Source organism: Spea bombifrons, chromosome 1 (assembly GCF_027358695.1).
Source record: "Spea bombifrons isolate aSpeBom1 chromosome 1, aSpeBom1.2.pri, whole genome shotgun sequence".
Taxonomy (NCBI): Eukaryota; Metazoa; Chordata; class Amphibia; order Anura; family Pelobatidae; genus Spea; species Spea bombifrons.
In genome coordinates, this window is record NC_071087.1 from 20310616 (window position 1) to 20331496 (window position 20881).

Here is a 20881-nt window from a genome sequence, read left to right on the forward strand (position 1 = left end):
ATTTTCCATAAAAGATGCAAAGTACGCAATAAACATTCATGCTGAGAAAGTATGAAGGCCTATTAAGCATCTATGACAGAACCAAAGGACAGCTGCCGGCTTATTTGATAAACTAGACTAGGGCTTCGTAGCTTAAAACAATATCACATATAATTCAGGTTACTGAATTTAAAAAAGGAGGATGGTACAATATATAAGCAGATTCTATAGATAAATCTGATGTATCATCCATGAGAGAGAAGAACTTTGCAGTGGGTCAACAATAGGAGGCCTGGCATAAACTCATGAGAAGTCATAGACACTGCACACTTGGAAATAATAGTGGAGAACCTTTATATAGATCTTTCATCCTGAAAAACAAGAGAATTATTAATGGCCCAAAATATTATGGCAAATAATATCAAATCTTTTACATAACTGGAAGAAGAATGTCACTTACCAAAAAAGGAAATATGTAGCTATTTCAGAATTAAACATTTTTGACAACATCCAAATATAAATAGGAGCTAGAATGGTTGAAAATGTATTCTAATCTTTTTAATTTTGATTTAATCTAATCTATTGTTAATAACATGTATCTGAATTAAATAACAAACACATCAGGTTTATTAGACTAATGCTTTACTTGGGAAGTAGAAAAAGTAATTTGCTTCATCAAGGCCCTAAGGATCAAAGTGACAAGTCACTGTATTCGGCAGAGGTTGTGGTGGAAATAAGAAAGGGCAGCTCATTTGGAGGCAATTCTTCATGATTCGCAGTATGTAAACCTGGAACCTCTAGGGACCAAAATGCACAAATTTAATTTTACAGTTTCCTGGATGAACATTAATCTTACTAATTACATGTATAGGTTATTTTTACCATTGATGTTGCACACTAATCAGGTCTCAGCAGAAAAAAACTAATCTCCTTATTCTTTTGCAAAATTGAGCTATATAAATATAAGAATTTGTTTAATGGCAAATCATGAGGAAGAAATAACAGCATTATAAAATGTCCAAGAATATCAGTGAATTCTCATAGCTTGGAAGTTACATTATAATGTTATTTATATTAGGTGCCTCAAGTAACAATCCTGATTTTCAGGTACTGTCCCACTTTTGCGTGCAGTGGCAGTCAAGAGCCAACTGGGGAGATTTTTTGATTCCCCTGCCCAGCCCAGCAAACTGTAAAATCCAGAGGTCTGTGCTCCCATCGCAGCTCCCATGTGGCCACCTTGACACACTTTACAAGGAGTGTCATCAGCGCACCTGGAAACTTTTGAGCTACGGCTGCCTTGCCGGACGTGGCCAGGACTGCCGACTGACGTCAGGGGCAGTCCCGCTGATGTGAGTGGCCATTCCCGCTGACATCGTGGGAAACACCCCCATTTAAAGGGGAAATGTCCAGGGAGAGGGGCGTGTCATGACCCCGCTCCCTCGACCTGGAGGATTCGGGTGTTGACCCAGGAAACTGGAGGAGCAGTGCTTCACCCGGAGTTCTCCAGGTCAAACCCGGAGAGTTCCCAGGTATAACCATCAGATGGCTTTTTGGGTACGGCGAGCGGTTGGTCCAGCCTTGACTGTGCCCTCTTCCTGGGTTTGTCACACACCTTCCTGGGTCTTGCTGTTCTCTTCCTCATCTCTGGCCATTCCATCCAACACAGGCGTACCAGGCTGGACAGTCAAAATGGTGGTGGTATGTAAATTCTATGGAAGAACTGCTTTTAAGCAGGGTCTCTTCATCTTCAAAGTCGAACTCTACAAAGGAATATGTGAGCCCTTATTCCTTCTCTAAGCCAAAGGCCTGCAGGAGGGCTGGATTTTCTTGGCCCCTCTCTGAAAACTAGGACCATTGCAGTAATTTAGGGAAGGGGCTCCCTGCACGCCTACCCCACAAAAAAAAAAAGTATTCAGGGGATCAAGCCCCACTGTGGCGATTTTCATTGTACAAAAAAAATCGATGTTTTTGAAATAAACATTTTAGATAAAAAAAATGTTTATAGGTTCAGGTGCACATTGCAAAACACAAGATGCAATAAAAGAAATAGGGTGCTATTTAAGGCCCCCCCGCAAACAAAGTTCCTACACCACCTACGTGATCTTTTCCATGATATATATTATAAACCACACAAAATCAAATAAAAAAAACTAAAACCATAAGAACAGTGCAAGAAAAACTTATTGTGCTAAAAACTTTATACAAAGTGTGCTCCATATAGAAGCCATTTAGGCTGGAGTGATACATCCATAATGGGATAAAAAGTGCATGGATGGGTCTGGGATGCACCTACCAGCACTGCTCCACATTAAAGGTTGCGTGCTACACTCACACTCTTAATTTGTGAACGCGAGCCCTGGCTGGACCAAGCACAGGGGGCTCTAAGCGAACCTCGGGGCTCCATGGTATCCCAACCTTTGGCCAGAGGACCAAGCGTTCCCTCTTTCACAGATCTTATACTACAGATGTCTTCAGTGCCTAGCAAAAGTAGTGGCTTTGATTAGGACGACATAAGAAAGGATGAAGAAAGTCACCTATGGCCCAATGCAAACTGTAGGCATGTTTGGTTTGGTCTCAGTTTATGGAAAACGTTGGGAGGGAATTTGTGTTTGTACCAATTTTCACCGTTGTTGTTACTTCTTAACAAGTTCTTCGATCCACATTAATACCTTCCAAGTATACTTAAAAGGACAAAAAGTCCCAAAAACGTTAATGGGAAGCCATTCCCCCCCAGGAACACCTTTAACCACATGCCCGAACACAAAAAACTGAATTGCCAAATGTACAATTACATCTCATGTAATGTTAGGTTTGTATTTGTGTCTCTTCCACCAGTGGCATTTTGGGATATGGCACAATTAGCTTTGCCTCGGTTGGCAAAAATCCTTACGCTGCCCACAGCACCGGTGGAAAAATGGTACTCTAGACAACCGTCTAGCAAACGTATCACAGCCTGCGGCACGGTAATCAAGAAAACTATAAAACTAGTAGAAAATAAAGTAGAGAAAATTATCAGCCTATCTTCCTTTGACTCGCAAAACCAGATTGTGTACATTAATGAAAAAATGTATTAGATGCCAAATTGTCACTTCATAGATTATGTATATATGTAGGTCTTTTGGACATGTTATTGATTGTTTTTTTTTTAAGATTATGGTTTTTAAGGTTTTGTTCCATTGGGAATATACGTTTATTTGGGAACTCTTTGAGTTTCTGTCACTACGGGGAAACTCCCGGTCGCGGGATAAGCAACAATGACTTGTGTTCTGCAACATCAGCAGGACCCCCTACCCACATCCCGTAAGCGGGGTCCAGCTAGCCAGAGCCATAAAGTCCCCAAACAGGAATATATGCATTTACTCGCTCACTTTGTAGAGGCTGATGGTATGTCAGTCCCTCCGCCAGGCAGCATTGGAATAGACGCCGGGGAGCTCTCGTGCTCCTATGTCATGTTTCTTACAATTTCTAAAACTGTTAGTAAATGCTGCTTAACTCTGAGTTCTGGGAAATGAGAGGGAAATGTATGGGAAAACACTGTTAGAACACCCAAAATGAATTAAGCTTGGACACCTGGACCAGGACCATGGTAAACAACTTCTTAAGTCGTTTTTGTGTGCTTATAAAAATCAATTTAATCAATCCTTAATCTCTCCCCACATAACACTAATCTGCACCGGGAACACTGAGTCTGCCTGAGGCATGTTGCTACAAGTACAGATCAATAGTACGTAATGTTCACTCTCCCGGTATTACTTTATCCCAAACATATTTTAGTTGTTTATATTTAGATATATCCAGCATTAGACCCTGTCCTTCCACATCACCTGTTTGCAAGTTTAAGCCATTCGTTTGAATTGGTCTTTCAGATCATGGCGCTCCATGTAGAGAAATAAGATCCCTCATGATCCCATCTCACGTTAAAACATCTTAGATAGTCTATTCACACCAACACACATAGCTGAGAACTTCTGAGCTCCGTCTACCTTGCGGGACACGGCCCGGACTGCACACTGACGTCAGGGGGAAACCCCCCATTTAAAGGGAAAATGGGCGGGGGGCGGGGCGTGTCAAGACCCCGCTCCCGCGACCCAGAGGATTTGGGTCTTGACCCGGAGAGTTCCCCAGTATGCTAACACACCCAGACACACACAGAGACACTAAGATACCCTAACACATGCCCTACTACTGCCGAGTCCCACCTCCCAGTTGATTAATCGATCATCAGCAAGTCTGACCACTCTACGAAATCCAAAGTTTTAGCAGGTTGCTGGTCTGGAGCATTCAGGTGTGTTACCACAATACCAAAGAGGAAAGACATCAGCAACGATCTTAGAGAAGCAATTGTTGCTGCCCATCTATCTGGGAAGGGTTATAAGGCCATTTCCAAACAATAAATCCATCATTCTACAGTGAGGAAGATTATTCAAAAGAGGAAAACATTCAAGTTGCCAATCTTACCAGGAGTGGACATCCCAGCAAATTCACCCCAAATTGCAAAATACCCAGGAGTTACAACTCTAGGTCCATAAAGACTCTACAGTCCATAAAGTGGTGGAGGCATTTCAGCGACACCGCTTGTGATTGTCTAACTTCTTTTAAAGCAGGCGGCCGACGCCATATTGGATATGGTGGATGTTGGCACTCCGGGGAACGATCAAACGGGACCCCTGCTGCAGCTTTCAGTTTTGCGAGAAGAAAGCAATCTGGCACGTCAGTTGTCATCAACGGGTTAATCTATCACCAATACATACCACCCAACATTTCAAAATGTGAAAGAGGGATACTTTTTTTTTTTAAAATCTCTCTTGCAGAACGCACTGATACAAGTGATTTACACTTTACAATGTCGCACTTGCATCGCCACTTAAAACACGCTTCATTTTTGTCAGCACAGTCAGGCATATTAAAAATAACCAAACATTGAATTGAATTCCCATGAGGCTCAGCCAGGCATATTAATTCCATGATGTTGGCTGAGCATCATGAGAAGTGCAGTTAACAGTTTATAAAGCTGCAGATGTTAGCTGTGAATTACAATTCTCATGATGCTCAGCCAGCCAGGTCTCCACCATGACTAGGCATCGTTAGAGTTGTAATTCACAACTAACACCTGTCGCATCATCTGCTGTTAACTACAGTTCACATGAGGCTCAGCCAGACATACTGCTTCCATGATGCTGGCTGAGCATAATGGGAAGTGCAGTCAACAGTAAAGCTGCAGATGCTAGTTGTGAATTACAATTCCCATGATTCTCAGCCAATGTAACCCTTACACACACCTGTCCATAAACACAAGTACACAGCCCTTACACACACACTTTCTTTCCTCTTCCTCCAACCAGCTGTGGAAGCGAGGTCTGTCACCTCGCTTTACCGCTGCCTCTTCACTACAGGGGTACGACATCATATCCCCGCGCTTGGCATTATTTGCCGGTGCATAGCGATTAGGGAGCAGTAAGGCGAAGTCTGAAGCAACAGACCCCACGCGCCTAACGTTGAGCCGACTAGCGGGAGATTGTGGTCTTCTAACTAGTCCTGCAGGCTGCAGCCAGACAGAGGTAGGTACAGGTGGTCCAAAGTCCCAAAATCAGTACTGTCCCACCCAAATCGGGACAGTGGGGGGGCATGCCAATAGCTTAGAAATCCCTTCTGTCAAAACACAATATTTTTGTTTAACAGTTGGATGGCAGGTGAAAACGCTCTTCACATTCCCTGAGATTTATGCAGCAGCACTTCTTGGGGGGAGAAACTAACTTGGTCCCATAACTCAGAGAGAAAAGGTTTGAGTATCTTTCTACATCTATGGTTTGTTCTGTTCCATTTCAGTGGGAACTTGGTGAAAACCAAAACCAAAGTGTGAGAACCAGCACCACCTGGTGTCTGGAGTTAAACAGGCATCTTAACCCCTTCAGTATGTCGGTTCAGTGATAATTATTAATTCCCGTTAGTAGTGTACCCATGTAAACTATAGTTTTTTCAATGAAAGATAGCTCTTCTGATACCATAGTTAATTAGCTGAAAATTTACCAAAAACTTAGGTTATCCCCTGCAGGGTCTATGTCAGATGACCTTCCACGTGACATCAGCCCCGGGCATTTAAAAATGTACGTTCCCCAGCGTTCATGTCGGAAGCTGTTACATGAGATCAGGAGGAGCCCAGGCTGTCAAACGAAAGCCTGATCTGTCTAGCAGCAGGAATGCATCCCTGAAAGGTCAGAATGTACCGGTACGTCCATATGTGTTTCTTGAGATGAGTTTTATGGACATACTGGTATGTCTATACGGGAGGTAAAGTGCAGCATAAACACAAATAGTCTTGTAACAAGCTGCCTCGGTGGTGGTATTCCTTATCGGTTAAAACACAGAAGTGAGTTGTGGTGGAGAAAAGGCAATAGAAACCCCACCACTTAAAATCAAGAGGTTAGCAGGCAGAGGTATTAAACACTCATCCGCATGGGACATCCCCCCCAAAGTAGAAAGTGAAGAAGTACATTAACAGCTTTGACCCTTAATGAGCTGATCCAGTCCAGCAAAGAGCTACACATTTAAAAATAAAACGTTACAGCAATATAAAGAGGCCCTTGGCTCGATGTGAAAGCAATGCACAGATCCAGCAAAATAAATAAATAAAAAACCAGCCAGCAACTTTAGATAAAGACATTTTATTGATGGAAGCAGCACTGGAGTCAAACCTCTGTAAGATGACCTGGAAAGACAAAGCATAAGTATCAGCACCCGTTCCAAGTGTCCACGTATTTATAAACTAAACTAGAAACTTTTGCACAGATGACTTGGCGTGCCTCGGATGTAACACTGCAACTCTAGTTAGACAATAACTGGCGCCCAGTCGCACATATACTTCACTTTGTGGCATGTTTTGCGTAATTTTATTAAGACCTGATTTTCTATATGTTGCCAGCAAGAGAAATTCACTATAGACATGTCACAAATCCTGCATTGCACATAATGTTTTGCTTTTGCTGTATTAATATGAAGTTGAGATATTCTAGTACGATCAGAATTATACAACCACAGGGTTTGTATAACAATTCCCACTGGCCTTATGTTTGGTCTATATTAACCTATTACGGACCTTTTATTCTTCTTGCTGCTGGACTGTGCCCTTCTCGGAGACGTAGATACCATCCAAGAACTTTCGGATATCCTTGTTTTTTACTGTGGTGGCTTGCTGGATCAAAGCAGCTGTAAGATAAGCCATAAAAATTCACTTTTACTGCTTAACCCTTCAGTTAAAACATTGTATACTATGCTCAAAGTTTCGAACAGTGCTCAATTAACTGCTAGACGTAGAACTACTTTTTTTCTTTAATAATATTTTGGTATGTTTTCTAGATATGTTTTTACACACCAGCACAGGGCCTGTAAAGAGCTTCATGAAAATATAGAACACATCATGGGAACCACGTGCTTTTAAGTTTTTTAAATCACATTTTATAACAATATATGCTTGGTCATGGTCAACCTGCAGCCACAAATTAAGAAGTCTTTTATGAACTGAAAGGGCAACTCATACCTGAATTGGACACAAGCTCAATGTCATTGCCTTCAAGAATCAGTTCATCCTTCAGAGCTTGGGACACCGCGCAGGAGACACCTAAACCACAAAGACACTTGTTTAATAGAATCATGAAAGTTACAATAACTGTTCATCTAAAGCATAAATTGAGTTGACAATCTGCAGCTTAGGGAGCACAGGAAGTTTTAGCCCCCCGCCCAACACCAAAAGGAAGATAAAAGTACTTTTGTGTATTGATAGAACTTTTAGCACAGTGCGCAGCCACTCAGTGCCAGGAAAGTTATACCATTAAAAAGCAATGGTAATACTTTCCACACATGCACATGTCTCATTAAAGCCTACCCAAAGTGTTCACTAAGCCAGCACTAGTGCCGACTAGCATTAAGTATGTAACGTGTTAAGCTGAAGACATCGCCTGCACAGAAAGCGAGCAGATATGCATACAGAAAGATACTGACATGTGTGGAAAGCTCTCCCCATTGCTTTCAAGCAGCCAATCCATTATACGAGTCAGACCAGAATAGTGCAGTTACTACCTCAGATAAGTCAATTTTTATATTTGAAGCATGTACTCCAAGTCCTTTAACATGTACTCAGTGGTGGGGGGATTGTGAGACCATGAACTGCCCTGCATATGATGGTAGGAGTGTCCTTTAAAGTGGAGCCATCACTGCAGAGGTGTCGATCTGGTCCACCAGAAAGTGTCTATGTAGCATGGATGTGCCTATGCTGGATATTTCAAATAGCATATTTGTGAAGCGATCACCAACAGCCTAACTGGAGCCAACCATGGCATTTAAAATTCTATTTCTCAGCTACATGCTGTGTTAAAGCTGGTCTATCAGACATGACAAAGATTGCAGATTATGCCATTAGTCAAAAGATACATATAAAGAGGCCTCATCTTAAAAATGTCACCAAATCTTGGAATATAGAAATATGCGAACATCTTGTAAACAAAAATCCAAGGGATGGAGATGGTTTCTAATCCAACAACCAGGTCAATCAGTATGATTGAATGACAGGGTGAGTGTCCACCTGAATGGTGCTGGTTTATGGGTATATACAGTATGGCTGCCTGGGTGATGCGCATTCAGCCAGCCTCCTCTTCAACTCAGAATGTTGTACACATGATTGTGCCACACAGCATTCTGATATGAGGGCTGTGAAGCGTATGCACACCTTCCACCATGCAGCCACATTTGTAGGCTTTACAAAAAACTAAATAGGTGAACATTTAACTTGACCCATACATGTGCTAGACAACTTGCTGGCACAATGTATAGGTGAAACGTTACCCCGTACAATATGGAACGTGTCATTTGTCATACGCCGTTTAAGATCTGTGCATGCGAGAGCCCAAGTGTTGTGCTTTAACAACCTCGCTGAAAGAGCAAGTTAACACTATGAAGATGCGCACAGTATCATAACTTGTGCAATGTACATCATAAAGGCAATAGAGTAAGTTCTAAGAGGTCCATTTTCTGTACCAGTAAAATGAAACTCCAGTTTTAAAAAATAACATACTAAATTGTTAGTATCAGGAGCAACTCACCATCTCTCATGCGAACCCTACGGATGTATTTTTCACCCAAGAAGTTTCTGATTTCCACCAATGAGCCGCTCTCTTGAATAACTACGTTGATGGGGAAGTGAGCGTACACCGACCTCATTTTGTATCGGAAGCCCTTTTGAGGAAAAAAATGGTTGGGACTTCATGCTATATCAATAGGAGTCAGGTAAGCAGCATTGACTACTCTACTACCCAGTGCTGCTGATCTTGGGCCATTTGCACTCAATAGCAGTACATATTTGACCAATATCACAGCTCGGTACAGCTAAGCAACCACGCTTAAAATAGAGCTGCGTGCTCAGGTTATTAGATACAAACATTGTGTGCATCTTTACGAACATTGTAGTTGCAGTCATTTACAGTGCCCGGGCTCTGCTGATTTTGCATTGTCAGAACGAGGAATTCAGTACTCGAAAGGACCATGAAGCAAGTTTTCATCTCAAAAAGAAATTAGGTTGTGATGCTGGACAATAACAGGTAGAAAACACTGTTTTTAAAGACTAGAGGAAACATCTTAGACTCTTGATTGAATTAATGCACACTGTTCACAAGGTTATAAATGCTTCTACCCGTGGGGGTAACAAAAGTATTGTATTCCTATAGTGTGGAAAGCTCCAGAGCAGTCCTTTTGAGCGCACGCTTTTCTTGCAAACCCCGGTTAAGTTACAGTTCACAGAATTATAAAAACGGGAAAGTTAACTTACCAGTGTGACACCCTTGACCATATTTTGCACATGGCTGCAGATCGTGCGCACTGTGGCCAGCTCCTTTCTGTTACCCCACCATTTGTCAACCCGGAGCTGAAAAACAAATGACACATCAACATGAGTCTGGAAATGCTTTAAATATTCTGTTTCAAGGTATTACAAATAACTTACTGTATGTTATGCATGGGGAACAGCTGGCAAACAGGTGAAATTTAAACATCCCTCAACTTTTCCCCAATCATGCTAAAAATTAATATAAGAGTGATCTTAACTTTAGCAGACTCAAGTTACTTTCTTCCTTTTAACAATACAGACATTACACATTGAAGCAGTATTTACTGCTCATTAGTATACTTAATAAAACACCTCCAGATAAATGGCATGTACAATAAACCACGACAATGTTAGAAAAAGACAGGAGGCAGACTCAGATTAACGTAATTTGGTAAATAAAACGGATGTTAATTTCCAGTAGCAAGTTACATGGAGGAACTGAGCCCACATCTGAAGACACTGGAAAATAAAAATAATAAGTACTAACCCTCTTTTTCTTTTTGCCCAATAAGCTCAGTTCCACATTGATGTGGTTGAAGTTCTTCCGTAGGACTCCTCTGGGCCCCTTCACAGTTACTGTGCGGCCCTTGAGGGAGATCTCAACTGCGAACAAGAGAACAGCAAGTCAGCAACAAATGTTTTTACATTTCCTAATGCCAGCAGTACTTTAGTGGGATACTCACCCTTGTCGGGGATGTCAACAATCTGGTTGCTGAGAATGGTCTTCATTCTGCAATAAAAAAAATAGCATTAGAGAAAAACTGATGACTTCCCATAAAAGGTACAGTGCTATACACTTAAGACAAGTTCTCACAAGAGCCCACATGAAGCAGCTCACTTTAGTGAAAGCACTCGCTGGTCAGGAGCTGTAACTTCACCAAGCTGTGCCAGGTAAATGGCAACTCATCACCATCCACTCAGACACAGAAAGGGTTAAACACATCGCCTGATTAGAATTAACAGAGGAGACGAGTAGAGTCGATCACGTTAATCACTGAATTGATTTAGAATGCAAGCTTTGCAGACCTCTCAAGTCTCTTCCTTGGGCATGCTATACCGAAGGTATTAATGTTACTATGAATGGTAAAACTGTAGTGTGCAGCTGCCGGCTCACAGTAAAGAGACGGGCCATTCGCGGCCCCTTCATTCAGCGATAAAAGATATGAGACTCTGGAGTCAGATATACACCAGAGCACAACACTGAACAGGCAGAAGCAGACTTAGAACTCCATTAGCCGGTAAGACCTAGGCGCGGGCCTTCACATGACATAAGGAACACTACCAGAGAAACACTGCGGGACCGGGAACACTACCAACCACCACAGGCGGGACGCAACTACGGAAGGGCAGTAACAGACCAACATTCATTTACAGCAAACATGTGAATGAGGCCTCCTAGTTAGAAGGCCCCTGCTAGCGGTACCCCGGGTCGGTAATCCAGTCAGCAGAACGGAGGCCTAGTGCCGGTTATCCATGCCCACCGCTCACGTACAGGAATCATACATTGACCAACATTAAGAAGACACGCAGATGATTCCTCCGTGGAGCGCACGGTAGATGGAAATCGTTCTCAATTCCAGGATGGGGACAGATTACACAGCTTCTACCCGCAGCCCTCCATATCCTTACCTCGCTGCTGACAGAGGAAAGGGAGGCGGCGTGTCGTCATCACGCTTTTATACAGTCGTCCGCGTAAAGCACACCGCCACCTACAGGCAAAAAGAGAGGACGCAAGGAACGCAGCCCCTGCCAGTCGATAACCGAAACCAGACAGTTTTATTGAAAGCCGCACTCCCTAAAGAACGAATGATAGACCGCTAACGTAAATCTAAACCTTCGTTAGTATGTGGTAGTGCGTACAACACACAAAATGTATGTCAACTCCCTGCGGTGGCTGAAAGGCACATGACGTCACACTGAAGTCACAACATAAAAGGAAAGCCTGCCATTGGTGTAGGAATATGACGTCAGACATAGAAAACATAGCTTCAAACAAAATCAATGATATAATAACGCATCGTAACACCATTTGTAGGTGGCTTTCAGTGCTGGATTAATGGTGAGAGCCCCCCCACTTGAAGGGAAATACAATCATAATAAATGCCACTTCTCATACGTTTATTTGGGGTGAGAGTAACAACCTAGTTATTCAGTATCTTTGAACAACGGGTGTATATATATATATATATATGTATATGTATATATATATATATATATATATATAACCCCTACGGGAAACTAAGATTGTTAACAGGCAGCATTATGGTGGACGGCTGTTACACAAAAAAAACAAAGACAAGGCGGGAGATGGAATTGAAGTTGGAAGAAGGTTTAATGTAATAATACTTTTTGTTGCACTGCTGTGTGCCACACAGTAAGTAGAGGACAGTGCAATCATATGCACGTTAATGCCTATGATAGCTGATGTTAATACCTTTACATTTACTAGGTGTGCCCCTTGCAAATACATGGAGTGATTCTGCGGATAATTCTATGTGCAGGAGATGCGTTCGGCCGAACACTATTCCTTATATACGACATACTTACTGCCTGGTAACTGAAGCACTAGCGCAACAAACGCAGCGGACTTTCCTGCCACTGATTGCCTCCTTCCACCAGCCAGTCAGTAGTGAGGAATGTGTGGGAAGCTGCAGCTCTGCAGATTCTCCCTAATTGAGTACCCTTTTTAACCAATTTGAACAATACATATTAAATACCTACAAAGTACTTGCATAGAAATTGTTTATTAGAGGGCATCCTGGGGCTCTGGAGTGTCTTTAATGGTCAAAAACAAAGCTGTATTATCAGTTGCATTTCCCTATTGTGTTTTTGTGTTATTTTAGGAGTGGGCTTACAAGGCGGGCCACATCCTGGACCTCTGCCAGATGTTTGCCATCAGCTGGCTTTAATTCAAATATAACAAATAGCTGAAAGGTTATCTAGAGTGAATTTAGAATGTATACACACCCGAATGGATCAATTATATGCTCCTTTTATGGGGTTCTATGATTAAGCCCATCATGATCTGAAATTTGCCAGATCTCCTCTGCCATTATCAGCTTTCCCTGAGTCTATCCCCACTCATCCCACCTTTTTGCTTAAAGCTAGTATGATTCGGTGTCATTATTCCATCCAGTAATATATTCAGATATATATACGATTTTGAAGCCCTCTGCGCTCCATTACTACTGCCTAGATACGGAAGCCTTTTGGAACTGTTGCTAAGAAAATCCTTAGACCATACGAATCGCTCGTCGAACTCGGGCGACCTGGTGTCCTGTTGCCCGTGATAAGACAAGTCAACCGGACACTATGCGGCTGAACGGCTTGAGAAAGGGGGCAGAGTTACTGCGGATTCTGGGGGTAAGAGTATTAATACCATTAATACCACGATACAAGTCCTGTCACTCCCTCTCCCCTGACCCCGCAGCCCTCCGCCACTGACATTAACCCTTCGTATTACAGCCACGGGGGCATTTAGACAGTTTATTAAACGAAAACTCTAGTAACTCTTTTGTATGTTTTTGATCATTTCTTATCCCTTGCCCTAATTACTTGTAAGTCATAAATTAATCACTAAATAGAAGATAAACCGTGAACCTGTCAAAAATCAGTATTATCTCTATAAATAGATTTTCACTAATAATAGTGAAGTAATACATTAAACGATAGCTATTATTTTAAACTATTCCTTATAAAGAAATGTAGTTATTATTACTATTTTATGGTGATGAGTATTAGACAACAGATGGATTTTTATGAAAAGTAGAAAGCAATGTCTGCATAAGATATTCAGTTTAAATATTTTAAATCTTCAGTAACCCCCAAAAGAATCTAGATCCATAACTTGGTGCATCTTCATCTATCTATCTATCTATCTATCTATCTATCTATCTATCTATCTATCTATCGCATCTTTAAGAAAGTAAAAGAGCACATTAAGGATTTATAATGGAAAGGAGACAATTTATTCAATCTCAAATTTCTATTGTGATAATAAATATATATATATATGCACTATGATGCAAAAATAAAATGTTACCAAACCTTGCATAAAGTACACGTTCGGGTAGAAGCCTGGATGTTTTTCGTTCTCCTTCTTGCGTTAGTCATGTGCACTGAATCTAATGAGTGATATTTTTTTTTAGGTATCGGAATGCCACCCGTCTTACAGAACGTTAAGCAGTTTGCCAGATGAAAAGAAAGCACTCCTTCAAAATGGCCCAGACTTTAAGGATTTCTTATCGGGAGACTTGGATGACAAAGATTTGTGGGCTGAGTACAAAGGCAACCTAAAGAGACAGAAAGGCGAGAGGTAAGATGTATTACAATGCACAAAAGCATCAGTACTGCAGGCAGACCAACGTCTTCAGAAACGTCTCTATTATTTTAAATTATTCACTACCGTTTAAAAGTTTGGGGTCACTTAACTGTTTTCATGGGCAATAAGGACATTTTTAGCAGTAAAACAATTGCAAAAAGTTTTTTTTAATGATTATTTAGCCTCTTATACTTAAACTTGGATTAACGAACACAACGTGTCATTATTCACAGGGGTGATTAAGAACCTCTGTACGCCTATGAAGATATTCCATTAAAAATCAGCAGTTTCCAGCTACAATAGTCACTTACACCGTTAACAACGTCTACGTATTTCTCATCCATTTCGTGGTATTTTAATGGACAAAATGTGCTTTTCTTTTTAAAACCAGGAACATTCATAAGTGACCCCAAACTTTAGATCTATGGTGTATATATATATTTTAGAAACCACAATAAAATCCTAAAATACTTAATACTCTGTTTGTGAGTTTCTAAATTTTGAGATTCCCTTAAAACGCACCAGCAGACTTGAATTTTCATGATAATCTCCCTTGAATATCCAAGCGTTTTATAATACATCGCACCATAGTAGGATGAGAGCTTGCTGGTTTTTTCTAGCATACTGGCAGCTATGTACACAAATAAAACACCATATAAAATCAGTGCAAAAAATGTTAAAATCATTATTATTTACTGGCAGGCCTCCATATATAAATCATCTTTTTCTCCACAGGTTAAGGCTCCCTCCTTGGGCAAAAACTCAAATTCCGATGGGTAAAAACTATAATAAATTAAAAAACACTTTGCGGAATCTAAACCTTCATACTGTAAGTACTCTAAAGTCCTTTATGTAATACGTACCTATGTATAATGTCTTCTTAAAGGGGAAAAATACACATGGTTGTATAGCTTATAATTGCTTAATATAAAAATACACAGAGTTTTGATTTACCAATTTGGTTAAAAATTGTGGACTAGGAGAATAACAAAAGCTGCCTACAGGCACAATGTTCTTATTCCCAACCAGTAATAGGTTTGTAAGTCAGCGATTTATATATTCATTTTTCCTGACATTTCTGAGTTTAGGTACAGTCTTCTAAGAAACCGTATTTCAAAAAAAAAAAGTTTATTAAAAATAAATTAAATAAATAAAAAAAACTAGAGTTTTGATCGGATATAAACTACTTTCTTCACCATGTTTTTCTTTCTTTAAATAAAGAACAGTAACTGTAGATTCCTTATTCCAAAAATAACAATTACTTTTTGGTTTTGTGCTCGGATTCTAGTGTTTTTATGTCATTCTCTTTGACATGCACTGCACTGGATTTTCCATGAAAACAGCTAAATGACCGCAAAATTATATCTGAATACATACTAATAATTTAAAAAAAAATGCTCGGCGATATATTGATTGCGATCCACTAAAACATTGGGTATAACCTTAATGCTGGTGGAAAGATTGTGAACTATTTGAAACAGAATGTTAAATGTGTCTGTTGACCGATCGCGTTCCACGTATTGATGCAACGTGTGAGACTAATACATTGTATTTTGTTTGTATTATATTGAGGTGTGTGAGGAAGCCCGGTGTCCAAACATCGGAGAATGCTGGGGAGGAGGCGAGTACGGCACGGCTACCGCAACTATAATGGTGAGAGAATTCATGCCTTCCAAGCGAAAATCATCTAGAACCACAGCTAGCACACTTAAGGGTTAAGTACGTTTTGTCCTTACATGAGTCCTTTTAATCATCAGTCTAAAGGTACATTAAGATCTTAAAGATTATACCTCTGTGTGATGCTAAAATGATTTAAAATGATATTTAATGTATGATTGTAGCCATCTGCTTAATGAAAAGGGACCAGTGTCCCAGAGAGCCCCCTTCACAGTGAATATAAGTACTTTTATGTGCAGCCATTTAAACTTCAAAAACAAAAGAAAAATCTTCCTCTGAATACCCCCGGAGGTGGTCTGACATTTTATGCCACTGACTAGCCACACATGCGCACATAACGCTTGCTTAGCAGGTGTGAGAGGTGACTGTCGGTATAAGTCTATCGCGTCAGCAGATGTGTTTGGCTGAATAGCTGGGGCAGCAAATGCTTAAAGGGTGATTAAGCAGAATCTCCCATGCATTTTCAAGGCGGGCACCATTAAAATGTAATGGGGTGCATGATGGCCGGAGTGTCCCTTTAACGAAAATAAATGTCTGCTTTCTATCTTCTTCTTCTTTCTCCTTCTTCCCCCAGTACCGAATGAGCCTCTGGGCTGTTACCAGCGTACTCTTGTACTGTTTACTCAGAGATACAAAGGGCACAGCTAGTTATTAACAAATATTAACAAGCATTTTAAAGCCATTATGCCTAACCTGACGGGCTTGGTCTGCTTTCTCTGTGAATGTGGTGTATAGGGACAATGAGAAAGAAGTGTAATGTCCCTCCATGTGCAGTCTAATTTACTCCCTGTTTACGACCACTTTGTTTCCAGGTATCTCATTAAAAGGGACATTGGATGCTCTGAAGATGTAAACACAGTTATAAACGCCAGCTACTATGAGCATTAGATAAATCTGCTGGAGGTTTATGGCGTTTTAGTAAGGCAGTGGTCTAGTGCGGTCATCTTTTAGTGTCCGGTGATGTCAGTTACCCCTCTCTACGCCTAATCACCTTTTTGCCCCCATTTTTCTTCTGGTTACTGCTGCAGCTATTTTTTCTTTATCTTTAATTATCCCTTGAAATTATGGTATTTATTAATTGTTTCTTACCTTTAGAAATGGCTTACTGTTAACAAAACTTCAACATATAATAATAATAATAATAATAATAATAATAGGTCATGTGTGCTTTCTTAGTAAGGCAACACTACAAGCCCCTTATATCACTATGCATAATGCACTGTGGATGGCCCTGCATAAAGCATAGCGATAGCCTGGAGCTGAAATGGTCAATTCCCCAGCAAAATTGTGTTTTATTTCTCGTTATTTCTCGTTTTTTCTCAGCTAATGGGTGACACGTGCACCAGAGGTTGCCGTTTCTGCTCTGTAAAGACCGCAAAAAAGCCGCCTGCTTTGGACCCAAACGAACCGTACAACACCGCTAAAGCCATCGCAGAATGGGGTCTGGATTACGTGGTGCTCACGTCGGTGGACAGAGACGGTTGGTATGCACTACACATCACGAGTGTTTTGGAAGTGACTTTTTCTTCGACTTTTCTAGACCTACTAGAATTGCAATTCTGGTCACATCACCTGTTCAGCGGGAATTCGAAAACAAGATGCCATAAAACGATGATCAAATTCCTTGTCCTTTCTTATTAAGCTAGCATTATTCCTAATATTTTTGGTTCCTAAGTATTTGTATGGAACAAGTAGTATCACTTTCTGATGTGTTTTTCCCCTGTTGTTTTACTACAGCTAGATCCCTAATATGTTTCACACAATCAAGACATTGTTACTGTTGATAAACTCAACCTGCTAACATCTCTGTGGTCCTGGCTGAGTTTAACCCTTTAATGCTTTCAGACAAAGATTATGTGCTTCCTTTGATATTGTACATGCGATGCCTACGCTTTTTTGTATCTCTTTAGATGTGCCGGATGGGGGAGCTGCACACATAGCACAAACTGTGACGCTTTTGAAGGAAAGGTACTGTTTCTTATGGTTAGAAGTCTTTCGTAGAAGTTGATATCTTTTATGGGGCCCACAAAGATCAGAAGTTACATGTGCTTTCTGATCCTGAGAGGTTTCTTCCTTGGGGCATTTTGAAACAAAAAGTAAGGTGAACTTCTGGGGTGATTTGTTGAGTATCGCTGGGGAAATAACTGCTTATTCCAAAGAGTCATATTTATGATTTTGTGCAACCTTGCCCTAGTTTCAGATAACACATTATGCTACATTTGATAACAAGTAACTCTATTAGTTAGATATGGGTATATAGTGTTCCACAACCACGAGTCTGAAACTGTGCTATATTATGTGTATAACAGTATATATGTGTATATATATGTGTGTGTGTGTGTATATATATATATGTGTACACAACACTGAAACATTTTTCTCGCCTTTTGGATCACTTGTTTATTGATCCAATACAATGAGGATCAGGTATTGGGTTTGTATATCGCTCCTTGTTTTTGCAATGGCTGATTGATACACATTCAGAATTTCAGATGTTGTGTACACCCTCCTGATCAAGATCACTTTGATCCTTTTTCTCGTTTACGATTTCTGCCGACCGATTCTTCCACTTATCTACCACCCTCTCGGTAAAACAAAACTTCCTTGCGTTACATCGAAGCCTCCGACCCTCTAGTTTGAAACTATTTTTCTAACGTTTCTCCTCGTTTGAATTCCATTCTATACTCTTATGTTCTATTCACCAGATCTTCTGTTCCACAGGAACAATAAAATTCTTGTTGAATGTCTAACGCCAGATTTCCGGGGGGATATGAAAGCCGTGGAGACGGTTGCTGTGTCGGGGCTCGATGTTTATGCCCATAATGTGGAAACTGTACCGGAATTACAAAGGTATGTACACTTCGGTGCGCGTTTCACACTCTCATGGGTTACTAGGTAAGTAGTTGGACATATATTATTGGAATTTTACATTTTATTATTATTTTCTTTATACAGAAATATACTGTCACCCTAGGGATGTTAATTGAATTGCCGGGTGAAAGAGTCACAAGATGTGGGGTAAAAAAGGTTGCAGGGAAAATGTTGTTTTTGTGGGTTTTTTGTTGTTTAGGTACGTCCGTGACCCGCGGGCTAACTTTGAACAGTCTGTCGGTGTTCTCAAACATGCCAAGAGCGTGCGCCCTGATATCATCTCCAAAACGTCCATCATGCTTGGCTTAGGGGAGACAGATGAGCAAGTGTATAACACAATGGCCGGTAAGGGCGATAATATTCCAGTATTCCATCCAAATACTTAAGTACAAAATCCCTTTCCGGCCCCCGGAGTAAGAGTTTTTTCACAACACATTTTTATATTTTATTATTATTATTATACCAGCATTACGAAAAGCGGACGTGGACTGTCTGACCCTCGGTCAATACATGCAGCCAACAAAACGCCATCTTAAGGTAACTGTCTTAAAAAAAGATAATTATTTGCTAATCCACATTCCATTTGCCATCGATTTACTAGTACTGTTCAGAACATCGATACCCAGAACATGGATTTCCTCAGCAGATAATATCCAGCTAGAAATATAGTCAGCCCTCTATCTATGGGTAGCTTTGATTACTAATTGTATTTCCTAAAGTACACCCCTCTCGTGGCCATATTCAGCAGCTCAATGCTATCTGTTAGCAGATCTGTTAGGAATTGATAAATATGGTTTGGCATCTTTTTTTCCTAGACGTTTTTTCATGTGAATCACTGTGATTCAATCAGTTGCGCCCGTTAATCACTCTGTAAACCCAGTAAATATATTAACACGCTTCCATCTTGCAGGTTGAAGAGTACGTCACTCCGGAAAAGTTTAAGCACTGGGAGAAAGTGGGAGCTGAACTGGGATTCCTTTACACGGCCAGCGGTCCACTAGTTCGCTCCTCCTATAAAGCTGGTATACAACCTTTTTAAGATTTTCCTTATCCTGTTAGTTTAGTTGATTGCTTTTTATTAAGTTCTGTGGTTCTAAGAGCTTAATGGCAGACACATGGACAGTGCCTTTTCCAGTTTAATGTCCCATTTCACAAATCATCTAGGGCATCTTTTCAGATGTGATGACTGAAGTAGATAGAAAATGTATTAATGTATATTGCTCCACCAGCCTCCCCAACAGCAAAGAAAACTAGCCATAGCCCTTGTCACTGAGCCCACGTTATATGCGGATGGCCCACTAGCATTTACTGTGCAGTGCGGGGGCTCTTCTAAGACTGTACAGACTTCACCATAGACAGAGGACAGATAAAATATTAAATAGCCAGCCTCTTGTGACGCGGTTGCCATTCCCAGCGAAGGAGGGTCCCAATGGTTTATCCATGGTCTAGTGTCCTTAAACTAATTGGCCTTCTGATACGTTTTACTAAATGAGGATTTGTTATAAAACCCCAAATATCTACACAAGGCAGACCGTCTGACAAGATAATTATTTAACTCTCATGTGTACAGATATTTTTATTCAGATGGATAAATGTGAATAAATTGATTATTGAAGTTGTGAATTTCTTTCTCTAGGTGAATTCTTTTTGAAAAATCTAGTGGAGAAAAGGAAAACAAGAACTGTTTAGAAGGAAACTTTTTTTGAACCGAACTGAGTGATGCAGCTCCACGAGACGACCATATGAAACAAGAATAAAATTTAACTAAAAATTCTTAAGGTTTGATTCATCACATTGCTGCAGACCAAGCGCTGGAATAGAGGTTTGATCGCGCAGGTGCAGAGGAGATCAGCATGACAAATGTCATGTTGGATTCAATATTATGACGACACTTATGATTGAACAGGCACATGTCCTCTCATAAGACGAGAATGTTTTTTCACAATAGTATATATTTTAGCCCCCCCCCCAAAAAAACAAAAAAAAATAGCTACCCTTGTGGATTTGCAAGATTTTAAGAACAAACTGTGTGTGTACCACCCCCCACCCCATCTCTTCGATGCAGTATGCCATTCATTAAGTTTACTGCTCGTTACCAACATAGTCTGCAAACCAGATTGGAAAGACGTTTAAAGCAATATTAAATGCCTGTGGTTGACCCA

The 20881-nt window shown here is 40.6% G+C and overlaps 2 protein-coding genes across 3 annotated transcripts; one reads left to right on the plus strand and one right to left on the minus strand.

Moving 5' to 3' along the window:
- Positions 1 to 6625: 6625 nt before the first annotated feature.
- RPL9 (ribosomal protein L9) lies at positions 6626 to 11503 on the minus strand. 2 transcript variants are annotated; one of them, XM_053458377.1, is made up of 7 exons: positions 10534 to 10580; positions 10338 to 10453; positions 9794 to 9889; positions 9072 to 9204; positions 7514 to 7594; positions 7073 to 7182; positions 6626 to 6685 (listed from the first exon to the last, which is right to left on the minus strand). In XM_053458377.1, exons 1-6 carry the CDS (start codon positions 10577 to 10579, stop codon positions 7076 to 7078), a joined length of 579 nt encoding a protein of 192 aa, XP_053314352.1. In that variant the 5' UTR covers position 10580; the 3' UTR covers positions 6626 to 6685; positions 7073 to 7075. The 2 variants fall into 2 exon arrangements, with proteins under 2 accessions (XP_053314352.1, XP_053314353.1); XM_053458378.1 differs by lacking the exon at positions 6626 to 6685 and adding an exon at positions 11480 to 11503 and having other exon boundaries at positions 7074 to 7182.
- A 1588-nt stretch (positions 11504 to 13091) lies between these two features.
- Positions 13092 to 20487, plus strand: LIAS (lipoic acid synthetase). The gene is made up of 11 exons (XM_053458374.1): positions 13092 to 13213; positions 13999 to 14165; positions 14907 to 15000; positions 15744 to 15824; positions 17172 to 17328; positions 17759 to 17816; positions 18570 to 18698; positions 18919 to 19064; positions 19186 to 19256; positions 19630 to 19741; positions 20356 to 20487. Exons 1-11 carry the CDS (start codon positions 13163 to 13165, stop codon positions 20406 to 20408), a joined length of 1119 nt encoding a protein of 372 aa, XP_053314349.1. The 5' UTR covers positions 13092 to 13162; the 3' UTR covers positions 20409 to 20487.
- Positions 20488 to 20881: the final 394 nt, after the last annotated feature.

Coding starts and splice junctions, on each gene's coding strand:
- RPL9 (XM_053458377.1), bottom strand. CDS start 10,579: ATGAAGACCATTCTCAGCAACCAGATTGTTGACATCCCCGACAAGG. Junction 10,454..10,533: donor TGTTGACATCCCCGACAAGG/GTGAGTATCCCA, acceptor TCTTGTTCGCAG/TTGAGATCTCCCTCAAGGGC. Junction 9,890..10,337: donor TGGGCAAAAAGAAAAAGAGG/GTTAGTACTTAT, acceptor TTTGTTTTTCAG/CTCCGGGTTGACAAATGGTG.
- LIAS (XM_053458374.1), top strand. CDS start 13,163: ATGCGGCTGAACGGCTTGAGAAAGGGGGCAGAGTTACTGCGGATTCTG. Junction 13,214..13,998: donor AGTTACTGCGGATTCTGGGG/GTAAGAGTATTA, acceptor ATTTTTTTTTAG/GTATCGGAATGCCACCCGTC. Junction 17,329..17,758: donor CACGTCGGTGGACAGAGACG/GTTGGTATGCAC, acceptor GTATCTCTTTAG/ATGTGCCGGATGGGGGAGCT.